Raw genomic sequence first — 20,252 nt, forward strand, 5'->3', positions numbered from 1 at the left:
AAACCTCAAAGAAAAATCATGAGTTCCCAGTGCCCTTGATTGCTTTTTCCTTCAAACATTTCTGATATTTAAACTGGATGGGCCACACGTTTTAGGGTCTGCCTCAGTTATGGAAAGGGAAAATAAATTAGATGATAAAAGAAAGTGGTGAAGATTGTTTGGGTCCTTAAAAATACAACTGCTTCCCTCCCCAATTTCTTCATAAAACAATGACATTTCAAGATCTATCAAAACTTCAAAAAGACGTGCAAGACAAGACATTTGTAAGTGAGTGACTAATTGAAAACATATTTTGAACAGAAAGAAACATTCAAATAACTGTTGTTGTTGTCGCCGCACTATTGAGCCACAAAGGATTCCAAAGATCAATGACTATTTTGGAGGATTGAAAGACTGCTGCCATACTTTGCAATTGTAGCTAAAAATTGTGTTTAATTTTGGAAGTGGAGTGCTTGTGATTTGAACAGTGTTAGTACATGCATGTTTGCACTCATTTTCTTACATTCCAGAAACATACAATAGTAGCTCGTGCTCTCTTTTGTGAAGAGTGTCAAAGACAGAGAAACATTTCTTAAAGCCTTATCTTATCTTTTGTTGTGTTTGAGTACGATTTTTTTTATCTTTGGAGATGTAAGAGTAGCAAACAATAAGAAAATGGGTTCAAAATTGACAACACATAACAAACAATACAGGTGGGTTTTTGCAGCATCAATTGTCACAATATTAAAAGCTTTTGTGGTCAATGAGAGATAAATAATAAATGCATAATTGGGAAAAAAAAATCTTTAAATGTAAAACATTCATATTGATAGGGCCTATTTTGCTGGTGGCATGAAAATACAGACAGACCAGAGTAGACTACAAAAAAAACAAAAAACAATCATATATGGCTCGCAATTTCTCTTGCCTTCCCCCTCTAGGCAAGTTTCTGTAAAGCATTTTTTTTTTTCTTACAATGACAGACATCAATGTGTTTTACATTCTTTCTTTTGCCCTTTGTGAGCAATACATTGCTTGTCATTGGCTGATATCTGATATATCATTGAAAAATAAACAAAAGCATCAATAAATGGGTGTTTTGGAATGGTTTCCAAATTTCTCATTACTCTGCGTCTAAATTCATTCATTCAGTTTATCTTCACGAGGGTCGCTGGCATTAATATTAGTAGCCATGATCAATTATTGTCTGCTAGCCTGACAAATAAAACAAAACGACATTTATGGATTATGGATTTTGTCCATTGCTGGACTACAACAAACATAAAGCAAAAGTTCAGATATGTCAATGTAAAACATATTACACGGGGGTATTTAATCAACAAAGATGATAAAGAAAACAAAATAAAACCCCTTTGTCTTTCTGTTACTTTTCATTGTGAGCCATTACGTACGTGTCCTGTCTCTAACGTGTTTTTTGCTTGAGGGACTCTACTTGTGGGTGTGCGCATCGTGAGTGGAAAATGGGCAAACGTCGAAAATGGTGATCCACTATTTCTCCTCCATTAAAGGCAATACGGTATCATAGCGTTTTGATTCAGAAATAATTGTGAGCCTTAATCAATCGCAAGGATAAGATGCATCAGTTGGCCTTATTCTTTTTTTTTTTTTTATATATATATATCCCGGTACACATAAGTATCAGATCCATCTTCTGTGATGTTTTAGTGTGTTTTGTTTTTCCCTTATCAATAACCCTCCTGTAATTCAGACCCATCCAGTTCTTTGTCATTTCTCAAGACACAAGGTTTGATTTTTTGTTTTTTTGTTTTTTGCTCATTTTAAATAGACATTCCATAAAATCATGTAAGTCATGATGTCAGGTTAAAGGTCAAGTAGAGAAGCATTCATGAAAACTGAAAATGAGGAATGAAAACATCTGTCACTGGATGTTGATCAGAAGCTCGCAACAAAGTGTGAAATATGTGAAGCATCCAATACGTTAGTGAGCAGGTCGTGTGCTTTCTTCATTAGCGTGTGAATGTGTTTTTCTTGTGAGATCTTCTTCTAAGGTGGGATTTTTATTATTATTATTTTTTTGGTGGAGGAGATCTTGCTTCTGATTTCTCCTTGAGGACTGAGGAAAAAAAATCCACGGAGCTTTACGTGAAATCTTTTCGCTTTTCCAATCCGCCGCTAGGAACCGATGTAGCAAGGCAGAAAGAAGGAAAAAAAAAAACTGGATCGAAAGGATGCGGGTAGGATAAAGGACAGAGTAGATATCCCGCTTCTTCTTCATAGCATTCTGTTCAGGGGTGTGACTGTGTCCCATTGGTGGTGGAGAGAAATAAAGTTTTTTCTTTCCCCGAGCCTTGCCTTTGTAAGATACCTCCGTCGTCGTTGTTGCCGCTTCCACTCGCCGCATCCGCCGCACGCTCCTTCTCACACCGATCGCTTTCCGAACGCTTGGAATTCTGACGCGAAGGTGTGCCGGGCTGCCGGGAGGGTTTGCCGTTTTTCTCATCTGAAGGATACAAGGTGACGTTTAAGAAGGAAAGAGATGGGACCAAGAATAGAACTACGGGTACATACAGCTTATGAGTTACACACCAGCCAGTGCCTGCACAGAAGGCTGATCATGAGTACTAAGGAGCTGAGCTTGGATGGTTTCCACCACCCTCTTGAATCTGCGACTAGGACCTGAAAGCGGAGGAAAATAGAAATAATCCAAAAAAAAAACCACTGTATGTCTGAATGTGGGTTGAATTTCCTCCTTAAGAAAATATTAGAATAATTAAAACAATAACAAATACAATGTTGAATAAAAATATTCACCAATACAATATAATACTATTGTATACACTTTTATTTATGGAGCCTTTTGTATTTATTTATTATTGTACCTCCAAAAGTGCATTTTTTTTTTGTGCAATGAAAAACATCATTATGACATTCACAATTTCATTAGATGTAGTAAAGAGTACATCGCGGATGACTATATTTCAAAAGAAATGTAAGAAATTCATTTTACAGTACGCATATGGAAAATAATCCCGTTTGCAAAATAATAATAACTAATGTGATGAACTGATGCTTGACATCATGCTTTCAGGGATGGAGTGCCAAATGCACTCAAGCGTAAATAGCTCACTCTACCTGTTATTAGGGTGAAGGTGACGCTGTATATGCCAAGCGCTTTTCTGCCTTCCCTCTCTGCTCGCTCCCTTTCCAGTTCCCGGTCACCTTCAGAGAAGCCAATGTCGACCTGAAGGACAAAACCAATCACACCAGTCGGATCTCAAAGACATTGAATAAAAATGGGATTTTTTTTTTCTTTGATTAAGAATTGAAGAACTATTTGAACAGGGTTAATAAGTGTTGATCAAGAAAAAAAAAAAAGAAATAATACTTGGAACTTGACAGGCTTCTGGAAAACAGACGGGCCGCCAGAGGACTTGTACTCGGCCCGAAAACTGTTCTGAGACACAACGCTGTGACCTAAGGAAGGGATCTGAAAAAAAGATTTTCTCCTCTTCATAAACAAATTTCAGACCAATCAAGGCGAACCTAAAGTCGGTTGTACTTACCGAAAGAAATGCATGGACAATGTCTGCCTTAATAGAGCTGAGAGGTTTGTCTCGAATCAAAACAAAGATTTGCTCCTCTTTCTCCAGGTTGATGAAATTGCCAAACCAGGACCTCTTGGCCAGTCTGTTCACAAGAGTAACACATTAGAGCAACAGCGGGATCTTCATGATTATAGCTTGAAATACTGAATTGGTTAGAGGCAGCAACTAATTAGCCCCTCTTATGTTGCATGCTGATGTGCATTTTGTTTATCCTGTTTGTTCAATGAAGTAGTTCAGTCTAATCTTTAGCCCCGAAGACAAAAGGACGGTGAGTATGTTCTTACTCTGGACTGGACTCTGGAGTTAAACTGGACATGTCTTCTGATGTTGGGACTACAGAATGAAAGAACAGAGAAGAAAAGTCCTAATTATAGATACAGAACTCATTCCAGAAGATATGTTGAATACAAAGAACAGATTTTTTTTCTCTCATCATTTTGAGTCAGAACAGAAGACCTTGTCTCACCTTGGAGTTTGCGCCGGTGGAAGCGTGGCGATCCCAGCAGGTTGTTTTTGAACGAGTTGAGCCTTGTTCTCCAGTGGGCGGAGCTAGAGGAGGCGAGGCCGCCGCTGCTACCTGGACTGGAGGGCGGCGTCAGTGAGAGAGAAGCCCCTCCAGATCCATCCCCTCTGGGAGAAGAAGACGAAGAGGAGGAGGAGGGAGGGGTTGTGGAGGAAGGGTGTTGGATTTGGTGCACGGGCGTGCCCAATGGGGTGGGGAGAGGTGAGCCTTGCGGCGTGACCTGCGACACAGTAGGAGTGGCGGCAGAGGAGTTAGAGGAGGAGTGGGCATTCTTGGACTTGAACACAGACGGAGAGGGAAAGTTGAAAAAGCGAGGGATGGGAGAGAGAAGCGGAGAGGGCGATGGTGATGGAGTGCGTGGGGTCTGGAGCGGGAGGGACTTCATGGAGTTGAGATGGGGACGCTCAGTGGGGCCTTTGGACGGTAGGGTCTGAGTTTTTGGGTCGGGCGCCGGGCGGATAGGCCGAGGGGTGGTGGCGCTCGCGGCTTTGGGATCTTTAGAGGAGGAAGCTGTGGTTACTTCTGATTGGCTGAAAGTGAACACCGGGCTCTGACAGGATGTGGAGACATGAGAGAGAGAGAGAGAGAGAGAAAGCAATGGTCATGAAATGATACATGGAAGCCATTCTTCCAACAAGCAAGATGTTGGATGAATTCATGATGTCACAAAAACAAAAATGACATGTCTGACAGTGGCTGAGAATGTGAAGAGCTTTCAGAAAGCCATAGACAACACTGGATACATTTTCTACCCCCGCTGGATTGGTCCACCAGTCAATCAATACATCAAACCAGACAGAATAACGTGAGACCGAACCTGACGCGAATTTAGACAAGTGCACCACGACACTATCAAAAAATGTGTCATAGTTTCTTACCCTGGGACTGCTGAGAGGACTAGAAGAGAGACCCGTGGATGCTCCACCCACTGAGCGAGACCTTTAGGAAACAGCAGAAAGCAACACATGAGATCCTTTCTCCTTCTCAAGCTTATCGTTATATCCACCTTTGGCTGTGTGCATTCGTGTCCAGATTTCTGCGGGGTGGGGTGGGAGAGCCCTGTTCAGTCACACTGAGAACTTCCAGACTCTTCCTCTCTGGTCTACAACGGCCGTGGCGGGTCAGCATAGGCGAGTCTACGCGCTTCCTAGGTGGGTCTTTGACAGAAAAAAATTCAAGTTGCAATGCAAAATGAAAAAAATCATTTTCTTGTATTCCATATTTGAGATGTGTCTCACCGGCGTCATTTCTCGGGGGCAGGTCTTCATCCTCGTAGCTGGGGTAGCGCTCTTTTCTGTCCAACAGGAGGTAGTAAATCATCTTTTCCTGGTTCTCTCTGCACACCAGACAAATACAAATGATAATTCATAACAGATCAATTCAATTGGATGAAGTCGGACGGGTTTGATTGACTTACTCCTCACTCGTAAGGTCGCGTGTGAGTTTGACCCGATCCCGGAAGCAGCCTAAAGAGTACATGCTTTCCAGAACATCGGGGTCCAGGTCGGTCAACGATAGCACCCTTGTCACACACACGCGACGAGGAGGGGGCTGCTCAGGGCACGGCTCGTTGCGGCCGCTCCTGAGAAGGGAAGGAAAGCCAAGTTGACCATATCATTTGAAAGCAACATTCATATTCATGACTAATATGATCGCACATTTTAAGATGGAAAAGCAGTAAAGAATAAAATGATGGGATTAAGCTGTCGCTCTCAAGTAGAAGCTCTCATGGTGTAAGTAATCATTGGAAAAACTACAGCAGATGATGCAGTGCCATTCTGCACCACAGCAAATTGAAGCCACAATTTTACATGTAAACAATACACTTGGCTAATGATCATTGTTAAGGCCAATTATTGCATCTATGATGACATTGTGAAGATGCTCCTAATGTCCCGTGAGTGGAGCCTATCATTAATTAAACCTCATGGTACAATTATATAAAAAGGAATATACTTACTGGTACCAAGCGTGGATCTGTATTGCTTCTAGCTGTAAGGTACAAATAGAAAACCCATGTATCAAGTAAGCAAACAATATTGCCGTAGCTTTGGCCTGAGCAACAGGAAAACAATTATTCATCTTCATCCACGCTCCTTATCAGGTTTGTCATCAACATATGGTAAATACTCATTTTACAATGCGTTAATTAAAGCTTTTACAATAGCATAACAGCTTTTATCGTAACGAAGTCATACGCTGGATATTTGAACTGTGTTGTGGGTGGTTCGAAGAGAACCGGCTGTCCAGCAAAAAAAAAACGAGAGGATCTCTGACCTCGTTTCAGACTCCATTAATCAAAAGTTCATCAGACGAATGCACAGCTTTGATTAAATCTATGATCCGTGGTTAACTGAATGACTAACTGATGAGACGTTCTCTTTATCTCTGCTTCTATTTTACAACTTTTTTTTGGTGTGCCACTGTGTCCCGGTTCGACCTCTTTGCTCCTTGTATCAACATCATCATTTTTATTTTCCATCCTTAGCATTTATTTACAACTTGAGTGGAAGGGAGAACATTTGCTGCTCTATTTTTAACGCTGGGCCAAAGAGTTGGCATTGTCATGAAGCTTGATGTACTTCACTTACTCACGTCTGAGTCATCGTTATTAAAAATATACTAAGCACTGTTGTTCCACTCCAGTCCTGTAGGTGGCTGTAATGTGAGATAAGTTTTGGGCTTACCGTGAGTCTCTTGTCAGGGTTGACTTCTATCATCCCTTTGAGCAGCGCTTGACAGTCAGGTGGTATAAAGTGGGGCATATGGAACACGCCACTTTTCACCTTTTCCAGAAGCTGCCGTAGGTTGTCGTGGTCAAACGGCAAAGCACCCTGTGAAGGAAAATGAATCAAACGAAACATTTGGTGGGGAAGGAGGGAGAATAAAAAATAAATAAATGGAAAACACAAAAACATATTTACCACAAGAAGTGCGAAAAGGATGACTCCACAACTCCAGACATCTGCCCTACGTCCGTCATACTTCTCTCCCTAGAGGAAAACCTTCTTATTACACATGCAAAACCAAACACTTAGCATGTAACACACAAAGTCACATACCCTAATGACTTCAGGGCAAGCATAATGCGGGGATCTGTAATGAAAAGGAGTTATCAAATCTATCGCTCAGTAAATTGATTTTCACGCGCTCAGATCAATTTACAAATCCAGAGTTATTCATTAAATAACAACTGAATATTGATGGGAAATACAACTGCTTTTGTTAGGTTCAAAGTTCATCCGATGTACTACTTGGAAATGCACAAACCCTGTGGAAAAAGTAAATATATTTGGAATGATAACCTGGGCAAAAAGACTTACCCACAACTAGTTTCTAGTAGACTGTCCCCAACCTGTAATGAGGCCATGCCAAAATCGGCAATCCTGATGTTGTTCTTCTCATCCAGGAGAAGATTCTCAGGCTTCAAGTCTCTGTGACTGGAGATAAACAAAATTTAAGTGGAAACAATAATTTAAAAAAAAATCCAATTTTATTTGATTTTATCCAATTTTCAGGAGTAAAAAAAACTTTGTAAAAGTCTCGATTCATGAAGCCTGAGCATTTGTATGTTATTAAACTCATACTTGTTGAAAATATCCTTTCTAACTGTGGTGCACTGACCATATGGAGTAACTGTGGCAGAAATCCAGAGCGGAGATGATCTGTCTGAAGAACTTCCTGGCCTCTTTAGGGGTCAGCCTGCCCTTTTTCACCAGGTAGTCAAAGAGCTCTCCACCAGACACATGCTCCAACACCAGGTACCTGGCAGGACGAGAGGTAACAAAAGGCCGGAAGCACCTTTAGAAACCGGCATCGAAAACATTGCTGATGTTACCGCTATAAATGCAAACAGCTGGGCAATTTTTGTTTGTATTTTTCTCCCTCGATTCATTCGCTCGTTCATTCATTCATGCATGCATTCAGCAGGAAGATACTCACAGATACTTGTTATTTTCATAGACATCATGCAGCTTCAGAACATGAGGGTGCTCAATTAGTTTGAGAATTGCTATTTCTCTCTCCACCTGCAGTGACAGATGGAGGGAGATAGGAGAGCGGGATGAGGCAGGATTTAGAGAAATAGAGATAGGATGTTAAAATGAAGAAGTGGGCAGAGGCACATAAATAGGATGGAAGAGAGAGAGCTAAGCTAGTCAGCAGATCGAGGTGCTCGACCCCATTAAGGGTTTTGCATTTCAAGCCTGAAAACAATGAGGCGAAAGAGCCAGAGTAGAATGCGGCATTAGTCAAATGACAGATATGACGGAGAAATACCAAAATGATTTCAAAATAGATGCAGTAACAAACAACTCTTCAAAATATGCAGATTAAATTATTGAGTTATCACTTCATTATTTGTCATTTATTTATCTATTTTCATCATTGACTTATGAGACAGCCAGTGTGTGAACATATTGAACAGGTTGATAATTAATGATTGCTGATTTTGGTATCAAGGGATAACAAAAAGCACAAATTTAACTTCAATTTATTTTCACAAAAATTCCCTAAAATAAGCTCCAAAATGTAAAAAAAAAAAAAAAAAAAGTCCCAACGTGTGTATTGTCAACCATACTTTTGTGGTTATGTGTTAACCACCATTTTCCAACCTTAACTAACAGGCCACTATGGTTGACAGTGACCAGACATTTCAAGTTCAATTCAATTCAATTCAATGTAGTGTATACAGAAGCAATCCTACACACAATACACACTGTAGTGAAACAATCGATTTCAGATCAATCAAACACGTGTTGGAATGATGGATACCTTCATGAGAACTGATTCAGACAGTTTTTCTCTGTTGACAATCTTTATGGCAACTTTCTGTCCCGTTATACAGTGCACACCTAACTTCACCAGTCCTGAAACATAAAGAGAGGTACAGCGATACAAAAGCGCTGTCACAAATGAATTGAACTTTATTGGAAATTTGCACTGGAGAAAAACCTTGAATCATCATGTTTTTAAAACTTGAAATTTGAATAATGCCAAAATAATACTTGATGAAATAGTTTGGCAGCAACACTTAAGTATGGCGAATCATCAATGGCGATCCTGTACTGTATATGGAATAAGGTAGCTCAAGATGGCCACATATGATACTAGAATTGCTTACTTTGGTTACCTTATTGAGAGGGGCAAAAATATTAGAAACATTTCTCAGTATGATGCAATGCAGGTTGTCTATAGGGGATGAAGGTGGGGAAGCCTCCACCCTAGACTGGACTGTGCACACACCCATTCACACTATTATTCATATTTGTGGGCAATTTAATTGAACATTCATGCAGATGAGATTCAAACCCAGAACCTCACAGACATACTATTAACCACCATGTTGCTGCATGCATCCACTATATTGTATGAAATGACATGATATGTATGGGTGTTCCTAATGAAGTGACGATTTCTAAACAAGGAAGTAAAGTGCACACGGAATGAATGCAATGACAGATGAAACTATTCCTACCAGTCTGTCCCTTCCCGAGGGTCTTCTCCAGCCGGTAAGGCCCCACGTACTGGTTGGACTGGCCCAGTTCCTTGCTGCTCATTTTCCCCGACATGATGTATAGCCAGTTTCAGAGCAGACGAATCAAGAGAGCTGAGGACCCGTTTGGACTCGCAATGCAGCAAGGCTCATCCCAGGAGACTTTAGCGTCGGAGGTGGTCGTGATCTAACGCCGGGCCCTGCAGGCTACTCCCATTCACTTGTTTGTCGTATAGCCTCCGAGCCCGCCCCCACCCCCAAAAAAAAAAAGAAAAAAAAAAAGAAACTGTCGGCTAAAGTAAGAAACCAATGTGGTCGTTTCCTGGGATGAGCGGTTTTTACGTCGAAAAAAACGTGGAGATCAGAGGGGGATGACGTGACGGTGGAGGTGCTGACAAAATGCTGTTCTAAATGCTCCTAAAGTGGTGCAGATCTTACTCAGACGTGAACAGGAAGACTAACAGATTGATTTCTGCAAGTGCAGAGTCTCAAATATCCCAAGTCAGAATGCCTCAATCCATGCTCTGATCGATACTAGGGACCCCCCCCCACCTTCCCTTCCTTTTTCCTTTCCTCTCTCCTAATGTCCAAAAATACATTTCAGAATCCGTCTGAGCTTCTTCTCTATAGCCTCGATGGCTTCATGTGCTCGCTCTTTTCGACGTTAGACTAGATCATCGTCTATTATCACAGCAGCATCAGCATCCAGAATGGCTTTTCCAATATCCGGTACACACTTTGGCTCACCCCCTCCTCGGCCCTGCATCAGGAAATAGAGGAAGAAGAGGGGGGAGGGAGGGCGGGTGGGTGGGGTGGTGCTGGTGGTGGGGCGTCAAAGAGGCGATGACAAACCGGGCCAGACAAGACGAACCCGCCCTGGTTCCGAACAAAGATTTGGGATCACGAAGACCGGGAAAAGTGCCGCTTGTTCCAGGAAGCCCAAAGCGGCATCCTCGGCTCAGCTAGTCTGGTGGACGACTGCACAGTTCTCCTCCTCCTCTTCTCCCCGGCCGACCGTGCTCATCCTATGTCCGCATCTCCAAGCGAAAAATAGCTCAGTCCAAAAAGCACACTTGGTGGGGGGAAAGGAGATGTTTCAGAAGTTGCTCATCACTGACGGGATGGCCTTCATCCAGCACTCTGCAGTCCGTAACGGTCCCGTTCTTTTGAGTCCTCCTCCCCTCCTGCATCCTTCTATTCTATTCATCCAATACGGTCAGCATCAGCATCCGGGTTCCGCTTCCCTCCCCCCTCCCTACGACTCCCTCCCCTCCCCTCCTCTCCCCTCCCCTCCCATCCCTTCCCCCTTCACTCTCCCACCCTGCAGCTACACACTCTCTAACAAGGTTAAACCAAAAAAGGGTTTTCGGGATGGAAACCCCTGATTCAGTTATTGACAGATTCCCCCCCCCACACACAATATTCTTATTTTTAGCTTTTCTTCTTTGAGAACGTCATCCATCCATTAACTGATCCCAGTGGATTGCAATGGGCATGGTGGATTTTTGTTCATCTCCATCTAATAGCCAGATTAAGTTGTAATATCACTAATCACCGCTAGATGGCAAACGTGGTTTTAATCTGTTGTTCTACATGTATTGAGAAATGATTATGAACCCTAAAATATGTTAAGATAGGCCTACTATGGTGTACATTGGTTAAAAATGATATATTAAATATTGAGTCCAATGAATTTGGTGCTGACTTCATACCCTCACCCAAGATCCTCCTATGAGTGTCCCAATACCCAGCCACTCCCAGTGGAAATAAAATAGAAGAGGAAGAGCAGGAAGAGCATCCAGTAAATAGTCAAATCTGTGCCAGGCAAATCATGCAAGTAGTGGCACAGAAAGGACAAGTCACAACAGCAACAAAATAGGAACAATGTCAACAGCAAAAACATTCATGGGAATGGAATGGAATTAAAATTAAGGTTGACCTTGACTTAAAATTAAATGCGGTTATCTGAATATCTATATCTGTCTTGAAAAAAAAATGTAGCCATAATAATAGTGATAAACTAAGAGAATATATACACGTTTAAAAAAAAGTTTTTCTTTCAATTCTATACATGACACCTTTTGGGTGAAATATACTTTCTGGCCACACGAGGGTGCTGTTATGACTACATTATAGAAATAATTATTAACACAGGTCTGCAGTGTGATAAAGATCAATACTACAAGCTGACTGTCAACCAAACTGTGCAATGAAAAAGTTGAAAATGCAGTTTTGATTGACACTGTCACAGATATTGTGATATAAAATTCATTATTTTGAGACAACAAGAAGCAATTTTTCCCATTAAAGGATTATAATTGGTGTAGAAACAAAATAAAACTTTGATGAATTATGATCACGTACGTATGTCACGTGTGTGCTGTCATGCATGTCGGAACAAAAATGGTTTAGCCTTTCACATGACACCAACCTTGAACCACTTTGCACCTGTCTACAGTCATACAGTACATTGAGTGCATGAACTTGCGGCGCATAAAGTTCAAACATGTGTGGGTGGAGTTACAAAAGAACATGTCAGCCATAATTGAACGGCCGACGCGGTGCAGGTTAAAAAAAAAAAAGGATTTGAGTGATTGAGCGGCGACTATTCACTGTGTCGCTTTGGGAGGGAGTCACAGATGTCAGCCATTGAAATGGGATTTAGCGGCTTTACCTCGAAATATGCAAAGTCTTCACTCGGCACGGCAGTGGAGCTGTAAAATAAATCATTGAGTCCACGAGGCCGCTTTAAAAGAACTCTTTCATATCCCGATCATTTTGTACTTTTATTTGCATTGATAGTATTCATCTCAAGTTCAGAATTTACATAACTAGCCATTAGTTCTCTGGAAGTATCAACAAGTCAATGCACCATACATCAGCCATAGTGGGAGAGAGGGAATGGCAGAAGAGGGTTGAAACAGAGGGAGGGAGGGATGGATGGATGGAGGAGAGACAAGGAAAATATGGTTACTGCTGCCAGGTCCCAAACTCGTCACACCGTGAGCATGCTCCTCGTTGTTGCCATTCAGTTCTGTGGCCGGTGTGCAGAAGGGAATGCCGGGAACTCGGAAGACTTTGTGCAGTGGACCTATCACAAAGTTGAAGGGAGCTGATGATAATAGACAAGCGGCAGACAGATTACATTTTCCCCCCAAAAAACATGATTTGATGATTTGAATGTTTGAGCCTGTCACATGCTAATGTCTAGTCTAACGTGCCAATAGAGGTACGGTATTTTTCTTTTCCTTTTTTAATTATAGCCTGTTTGTCTTATATTCATATTCTGAAAAAAAACAAAAAAAACAAATGATGGCTTATGCTCACATTGAGGTTTGAACAGCAACTCCTGGCTCATGATGTCCCCTCGGTAGAGCTCTTCACACATGCTTCGAAGGCCTCTAGGAGGTCTTTGCATGCTTCTGCTCCCTTCTCCGCCACACTGAAAAACAAATATGAAGACATTAGATATATGAAAAAGTGCTCCACTATGACTTCTGCGAGAAACTGCACTTTGAGTCAAATTCATCGTCAGTGAGCAAGACAAAACAATTCCATTGGTTCATGTGCTAACATTAAGTCAAGTGAAAAATGATCGAAACTTGCAAGTGGAAAAGGGACAGAGAGAGATTATTTGAGGCACTCATGCAACACCCAAACTCTGCATCCGATATTGTCAAAATGCATTAGGGCGATGGAGCAAGAGAAGGAGGGGAGGGCGGTGGGAGGAGTTTTACAATACAAAAGGAAGAGTGTGTATGTACCCATCTGTTTGACACAGCACCACGCAGGAGGGAGGGGCTGAGGGTGCAAGGGAGCTTGCGTGATCATGGGACCACGACAAGACACGCAGGTGGAAGGCTGACATGTTTTGAATGTCAGCACTTTACAGTAGTAGCCCATTCATGACATTAATATTTAAATGAGTTGCTCTGATCCATCATTCACTGGGCTATTTTCAAGATGGCCGCACACATGAAACCAGGTTTATAATGATGATTATATTCAAATCATGATCTTCAAATCTTGAAATAAATGGCTGGCTGAGTGCCTGTGTGTGATGCAACATGCAGCTGGTAGCTGCAGCTTATCACTCAGCACTTGAACATGCCCAGGAGGCTGCTGAAAACACTGAATGCTATGTGTGTCATGAGAGAAGTGGAAACTGCTGAGATTACATCATATGGGAGATTTCTGTCTGTGTGTGTGTGTGGGGGGGGGGCAGGATTACAGGAAAGGAGGAGCCAGATGACATCATCACCAGGAGCCATCACACAACGTCCCGAGAGAGCAAGTTACGGAAGGTCATATTACAGGGTCAAGATAAATTGCCATAGCAACAGATGACACGCATTAGCTCAAACGGATGCTTTTGGATTCATCCCAGAGTGAATATTAGTTTTTAAAAAATGATAATTCCTAACTATGTCTTTGCGGTCATCACTGGCCGTGTGATGGCGTCCGGCTGTCTGTCACAAAAGAAGTTGAATTATTTATAAAGCTTGTCTTCTGGGACTGACATGCATTATAGATCGCTCGGCAGGTGCAGCAGCAACAAATAATGGAGAACATTAGTCAAATGAGTGATGTTGGGAAATACGTTCATTGGGTTCAGACACACGTGACAATGTGAGCTTTTTTGAACAAAAAGAAATGTTCAATTGAACAATATAACACTAGGTTCATTTTGAAAGGCGCAGAAAAAGCTGTCAAGTTCTGTTAAGGAAAGAAGTTTTATGACATTGAAATTTGTTTTGCGCAGTTGTCTCAAATTTTTGCTGAGTCACTGAATCCCACAATGGAAAATACCACCAATGAGGGTGCATGACTGAACATGCAACTGCTGTCAATCAGTAATGGAAAGATTACATGTGTGTGTATGTGAGTAAAGGGTAAAGGAGAAAAAATCCAACAAGTCATTTTTCAGTAAATAAGGGTTCAAGGGTTTTCTTATTCAGCTCTTCAGAAACAAAAAAGAAGAAGAGTTTTCTGGGTTACATGTTTAAACATTGGGGGCCTTCACATTTACGTGTTTGCAACACACAACATGAATAATAATCGAACTTAAAAGCTGGTGTGACGGAGAGCAGAAAGTTGATATATAGTATGTCATGTTATCCTGCACACACGGTGCCAATCTGACACGCCACGAGCCGTCACTTCTAAAAGTTGCCTTCTATTAATACACAGAAGACTCCGGTATTGATTACACAGATTGCCATGTTAAGTGTGCAAGCTCAGCCTGGAAAGTGTGTTTCTGACAACTATTAAACATCAGCCATATTTCATAGATATTATAAACTGGGTCATCAATCTAATGTCAACAAAGACTGGTAAAGTTAGTTTTAGAATTACATTTCGAGTTGACGACTTGGAACCGACTCCCCCATTCAGCACTAAAATTGGTCTTATCTGACACAAGTCACACCTCACCATGACTTTATCTCAGTTGTACACAAGTTAGCCTCATATCATATGAAAACCTGAAAATGGAGCCCTTCATTTTCTGTACACATTTGATGTTGGTCTTGTTTTTTTTCTTCTTATGGCTTTGCATCAGTATACATACATTTTGTAGCACCTCTGATGTTATAACAAACTTTTAAATTGGACCCAAACAGGATGAAAATGTTCAATTAATGGGAACTGGTAAATAATAAAAACAATGATAATAATTCCTGTTCTCACGAGAATCGATACAATCCACATCACGCGTACAATGCTACACGTGAAGTACAACGACGGGATGCAAAGTGTTACATCACCACATGGCTCGCGAGAGTGCACACATCAAGCATCCTTATTGTTGGGGGTCTGTAGAATGTATGTTCTGAGATTGAGGTCAGTCGGAAGATGTCCTAATTGTGATACGCAAGAGAAGACTGTCGGGGAAAAAAAAAAGCAACCGGCTAACAACGCAAGGTATTCTGGGAAGAGGAGGCGAGTGACGTAAGCAGATTCCCAACCTTCATCCATGCGGACGGATGGGAATCAAACCTCACCCCGCTGTCACAAATCATTTACCTCCAAATCTTTGTTCCGAACATTGGGTACCCCCAAGTTTTTGTGACCTTGACCCCAAGACCGTGCTAACGTGTCACAGTCGGTTAAACCAGAGCTTGGGTTTGTGGTGACTTTCAGCGCGACGCACATCGTCCTCTAAAGAGACTCCATTTTAGTATCCCCGATTTTTCAGTTATACGGAATAAAATGGTTAAATTTGCTTGTTTTTAGTTATGTATTTTTTTTAATCCAAAGCTTTTATATATTTTTGGTATACTTAGCAATTATCATGCATTGATATTTTCATTGCATGACATAACTGTGGATGACAACCATGAGGTTACCAAATGTTGACATGAAGCTTGCACAAAAGTACAAGCAACATCATTTTGAAAAGTTTGCACATCACTTACCATTTGTCCAGATCGGCCTTGATACCGGCACAAGGAGCAGGAACTGGGGCCTCGGCCGGAGCGGCAGCGGCGGTCTCGGAGTCCGACATGTCTGTGGTGATGATGGCTAAGTGTGTCCTGCTCCTGTTCCTGTTCCTGTCCTCCAAACGTCAGCCTGCGGATCCCAGCACCACCGGTGGAGACAGACAGAAAGAAAGAGACAGACAGTGGGAATGCAAGCAAGTAAGTGAAAGGGGAGGGCGCACCAGAGGAGGGGGGAGGGAGGGAAAGGGGGGGAGGGGGGAGATAGTACACGTGAGATGATAGCGTGGGTCAGGGTGGGAGGCTGAGCAGGGGCTTAAAGGTCAGTGACGCAACCTGACATTGTGAGGAAGTTGATTGGCAAACACTTCTGGGTGGTAACAGGTTGCAAGAGACAGGAAGGGACGTTTTTTTTTTTTTTTAAACTTCATGTCAAGGTATGCTTTGATGGAATGTGCAATTGATTGCTGTCAAGCAAGCCTTTTGTTTCATGGTTACTGGTTTGAGTGTACACTGCAAAAGTGAAGCGCTTGAAAATGTGGTGGGGCGCCGCCTTGTGGTGACTTTATTTATTACAATATTTGGAAGCTTGTGGAAAAGCAAAGACAATAAATGTTAATCATGGAATTTAGTGAGGACAGAATTCACTTGGGATTGGTTAATAGAATTTTAAGTGATATTAGTTGCAATGGCATGTGAATTTTGTTTTTGTGTGAACATTTCAAAAACTTTCCAAGGTCAAAGAAAAAAAAAACCAGGGAAAAACTTTAATATCTTGTAGAAGAAAAGGGGCGTAATATTTTTTAATAATTTAAAGCAATACACCGAAGAGTAGTTGATTGATTCTACATTTATATGCAGTCAATCAACTGGCCCTTTAAAAAGAAGAATTCTACAGAAAGTTTTTTTTTTTAAAACTTGGATAATGTTATGTAACAATGCCATATTTAATTGTGACTTGCCAGCCAGAGACAGACCCTAATATGAATATTTGGGGTTTAAAAAAAAAGGTAGATTTTCATTACATACACGTGTGAATGTTAGACAAAATTGAAAGCTCATGTAACACTTTTTTTTTTTTTTTTTTGAAGTGTCTGTGCACATTGCCTCAAGGGCATCTAACTGGCAAAAATAATGCAAAAGCTCATTCATACACCATCAAACGCTGTGCACTTTTTAGATTACTTTTGTAGTGGGTGCAATTTTGAATGAACACTCTCTCCCATACTATGAATGGACTTTTTTTGTGTAAACATAGTTGTGTTACACTTTCATTTTTCCCCATGCTGCAAAGAAACAAGTTTTCTACCAAAGAGTAACTAATGACATGTTTTTTTGCATGAAGCCTCTTCCTTCCACATGGACGTGTGAGTCCATGTGCCAGGAAAAGAACATCATGTACTTTAGGGACCAAACTTGGCCTGACTTGAAAAATGCCAACATAGGAGAGTCAATGAATAACAAAGAGCAAGAAAATCCTACCAATATGCTGCAGCAGCCGAGTTGGACAGTCCAAAAGTTGAAGGGTGACAATGAATCACCTTCAGATGTCAAAGACCCGGTAGCTTGCAACTTCTCCGTTTTTTTTCTCTCTTTTTGAAAGGGGGCGTGTTCCTCTTGGAGTGTGCATGTGTGTTTGCATTTAAAACAGGAGGTGCTGACACAAAAAGGGGGAAGGGGAATACGGTTGGCTCGGAATTATACACCTAACGACAACAATACAACCGACCCAAAAAAGTTTGGTTTGGGTTTGAAATGTATCTTCTGTGAGATTAGTCCTGGAGATTTTTCCTACACGCGGCATCTAATTTTGACTTGAAAAGGGCGATTCATTTCTTATCAGCAAGTAGAACTTGAATAGGGTCGTTTGGTTATATAATATCAGAGGACAGAGGAAAGTCAAAGTATAGGACACACACGGGAGACGTGCCGCACATGTATGTACAACATAACACGGGGAGGAGTACAAACTAAAACGGTTATGGGTCATAAACAGTACACAGGCCACCAAAGAAGAACTTTGTGTCCATGGAGAAGACAAGGGGAGCATGCTGAAGGAAAGCTTGTGACCTTTGCTTGTCTTTGTAGGATAGCAAAAAAAATCTGAAATAGTGTCTATTTTTGCATTGATTGCCAAAACTGTTTACACAATAAAAAAAACAAAAACTGGTATATAAACAACTTATGTATTTATCTTTGTGAAGCCAATCAACACAGAAAAGAATACAACGATTCCCAAAGGAGTTGGGTAGAAAAAGTCTACACACCCCTGCTGGCACGCTCATCATCCTTCTTGATTGATTGGTTGAAAATTTGCCAGATGTCCTCTTTTTAATTTGTATGAAAATGAAAAGCAAATTGATGACAACTATAAAGGTCAGTTGCGTGGGTTCTAATTCACCCATCAAACTAGTCAGTATCAACGGGAACAAAGTACGTCACAAAGTCATTGAGAAACATTGCGTGCATGTTTTTATTCATCTACCTAATTGTGACCAAGAAGTTTTTTCCACTTCCCAAGTCAACCTGTGGCTGTTGCATTCATTCACTTCTCCCGGACTATGCTTGCATTATTAACCAGACTAACAAGTACCAAACAATTAGCACATGGTGTGGTTACCGCTACATAACCAAACAGTTGAAGCCGACGAACTATAAAATGGAAGGAAACTCGAGTCAAAGCAAAGAAGTGACGGGAAAAATCAAAGAGAAACAACCCAGGGAAGAAAAATGGCTCACGGAAGATGGAATGGTAGGAAACCTTTCATCACTGGTAAGAGACTCACACTTGAATTTACTTTTAGAAAATGATGATATAACGTATGATCATTTTCCAAATATTTCAGGTCCTAAATATAAGCTAAGTCTAATGATTGGCATTTCTGCTCATTCCACCGCAAAACACCATTTTATAATATACAAAAATGAAGAAATAATAAATCATTTTACTTTTAAAAATCCTTCAATAAAACAGAATAAATAATAAAAATTTGAACGCAATGCTGTAGAGAAGAAATACCCCGTATGACAAATAAATGGTTGGAACGAATTGAGCATTCATCTTAAGCTTGCTAGCTTTTGCTAATGTCCAACATAAAGGCGACAAGATGACGCAATCTTTTTTTTTTTTCAAGTGTTGTATGTGGTGGCAGTCTGCAGCAGCGTCCCGGTCAGCGACCTACTGGACCGAGCCTCTCAGCACTCTGACAAACTCCACTCTCTGAGCACAACGCTCACCCACGAGCTAGTGAGTAGCCGCTTCTTCAAACAAAAGTGAAAAGTTTGCACTGAACCTATCTCCTCCTGCCAGGATTCTCATTTAACTCCTATAGGCCGAATGCTCATGCCCCGGCCTTCAGCGTGCCACACATCGTCATTGCAGACACCCAGTGACAAAGAGCAAGCCCTTCAAGTATCTGTAAGGGCCATTTTGCAAAACTTGCTCCACAACAGAATATAGCCAATCAATCTGTTTGTCCTTTTAAGGAGTCAGACCTGCTGTCGCTGGCTCGTTCCTTGCTCCAAGCCTGGGTGGACCCGCTGGTGGTTTTGTCCTCTTCCGCTAATACCCTGCCACACCCGGCTCAAAGCAAAATCATCAATAAGATCCAGGAGTTGCAGGAGCATTCCAAGAATCTTGGAGATGGTCTCAACATCCTATCTGGCAAAGTGCGCGGTTTTTTTTTTAAATGAAATGACATTGTTGTTTTGGTTAGGTCATGTTCGAATGTCAGAACATCTTTGCTCCCACAGATGGACCCGGCAGCTCAGATCATCTCCTCGCTGCCCTACAGAGGCGGCAATGACATCGGGCAGGACAAGACATCCAAACTCATCAAATTTCAGTTCCTCTTGTCCTGCTTTCGCCGCGATTCCCACAAGATCGACAGCTTTTTGAAAGTCCTCCGATGCCGGGCAGCAAAAATGCAACCTCACTTGTGTTAAAGAGCAAAACACTACACCGGACCGGACGGCTTTGAGATTTGTCTTTTCCAAAAGCTCGTATAGTACGGCAATTCAGTCTAGCAATATGCATTATGATTTAGATGGCTTATATTATTTCATAGGGGATGTCAGGTGAAGTTGAAGAAGTAGTATAAAGCTTTGGTCTGCTCATCTCATTTCTTTCTCATCACGATTTAACAATCAAATAAGACGATGTTCTAGTTTAGTCACATCTGAAATCTGATTTTCGGATTTGTTTTCGCTGTTTTTTACTGGCTGCAAAAGAT

At 41.4% G+C, this 20,252-nt stretch overlaps 2 protein-coding genes and 1 long non-coding RNA gene across 5 annotated transcripts; 1 reads left to right on the top strand and 2 right to left on the bottom strand.

Moving 5' to 3' along the window:
- Nucleotides 1–773: 773 nt before the first annotated feature.
- Nucleotides 774–9,827, bottom strand: LOC147043892 (serine/threonine-protein kinase BRSK1-like). Of its 3 annotated transcripts, none has more exons than XM_085934685.1 (20): nucleotides 9,566–9,827; nucleotides 8,863–8,957; nucleotides 8,032–8,117; nucleotides 7,714–7,854; nucleotides 7,413–7,529; nucleotides 7,152–7,185; nucleotides 7,014–7,082; nucleotides 6,777–6,923; nucleotides 6,050–6,081; nucleotides 5,507–5,671; nucleotides 5,328–5,425; nucleotides 5,096–5,246; nucleotides 4,968–5,028; nucleotides 4,033–4,639; nucleotides 3,851–3,899; nucleotides 3,525–3,648; nucleotides 3,347–3,448; nucleotides 3,094–3,202; nucleotides 2,548–2,637; nucleotides 774–2,461 (listed from the first exon to the last, which is right to left on the bottom strand). In XM_085934685.1, the coding sequence occupies exons 1-20, from the start codon at nucleotides 9,657–9,659 to the stop codon at nucleotides 2,247–2,249; spliced, it is 2,586 nt and encodes an 861-aa protein (XP_085790811.1). In that variant the 5' UTR covers nucleotides 9,660–9,827; the 3' UTR covers nucleotides 774–2,246. The 3 variants fall into 3 exon arrangements, with proteins under 3 accessions (XP_085790811.1, XP_085790810.1, XP_085790812.1); XM_085934686.1 differs by having other exon boundaries at nucleotides 2,311–2,461; nucleotides 2,530–2,637; XM_085934684.1 differs by having other exon boundaries at nucleotides 5,096–5,425.
- Nucleotides 9,828–12,356: 2,529 nt separating this feature from the next.
- On the bottom strand, nucleotides 12,357–17,643 carry LOC147043893 (uncharacterized). The gene is made up of 4 exons (XR_015068515.1): nucleotides 17,503–17,643; nucleotides 16,000–16,153; nucleotides 12,911–13,025; nucleotides 12,357–12,674 (listed from the first exon to the last, which is right to left on the bottom strand). It is a non-coding gene; the product is annotated as an uncharacterized LOC147043893 (long non-coding RNA).
- Nucleotides 17,644–18,750: 1,107 nt separating this feature from the next.
- prl (prolactin) lies at nucleotides 18,751–19,965 on the top strand. The gene is made up of 5 exons (XM_085933656.1): nucleotides 18,751–18,793; nucleotides 19,155–19,267; nucleotides 19,331–19,438; nucleotides 19,507–19,689; nucleotides 19,774–19,965. The coding sequence occupies exons 1-5, from the start codon at nucleotides 18,751–18,753 to the stop codon at nucleotides 19,963–19,965; spliced, it is 639 nt and encodes a 212-aa protein (XP_085789782.1).
- Nucleotides 19,966–20,252: the final 287 nt, after the last annotated feature.

The sequence above is a fragment of the Syngnathus leptorhynchus genome, chromosome 16 (assembly GCF_054491065.1).
Source record: "Syngnathus leptorhynchus isolate UIUO chromosome 16, UIUO_Slep, whole genome shotgun sequence".
Classification (NCBI taxonomy): domain Eukaryota; kingdom Metazoa; phylum Chordata; class Actinopteri; order Syngnathiformes; family Syngnathidae; genus Syngnathus; species Syngnathus leptorhynchus.

Excerpts from the sequence above, each read along its gene's own strand:
- LOC147043892 (XM_085934684.1), bottom strand. The coding sequence starts at position 9,659 with ATGTCGGGGAAAATGAGCAGCAAGGAACTGGGCCAGTCCAACCAGTAC. Across the intron at positions 8,118-8,862 it reads CTGAATCAGTTCTCATGAAG|GTGGAGAGAGAAATAGCAAT; the intron begins GTATCCATCATT and ends CTGTCACTGCAG. Across the intron at positions 5,672-6,049 it reads CAGATCCACGCTTGGTACCA|GAGCGGCCGCAACGAGCCGT; the intron begins GTAAGTATATTC and ends TTCCCTTCTCAG.
- prl (XM_085933656.1), top strand. The coding sequence starts at position 18,751 with ATGGCTCACGGAAGATGGAATGGTAGGAAACCTTTCATCACTG. Across the intron at positions 18,794-19,154 it reads TAGGAAACCTTTCATCACTG|TGTTGTATGTGGTGGCAGTC; the intron begins GTAAGAGACTCA and ends TTTTTTTTCAAG. Across the intron at positions 19,268-19,330 it reads CAACGCTCACCCACGAGCTA|GATTCTCATTTAACTCCTAT; the intron begins GTGAGTAGCCGC and ends TCCTCCTGCCAG.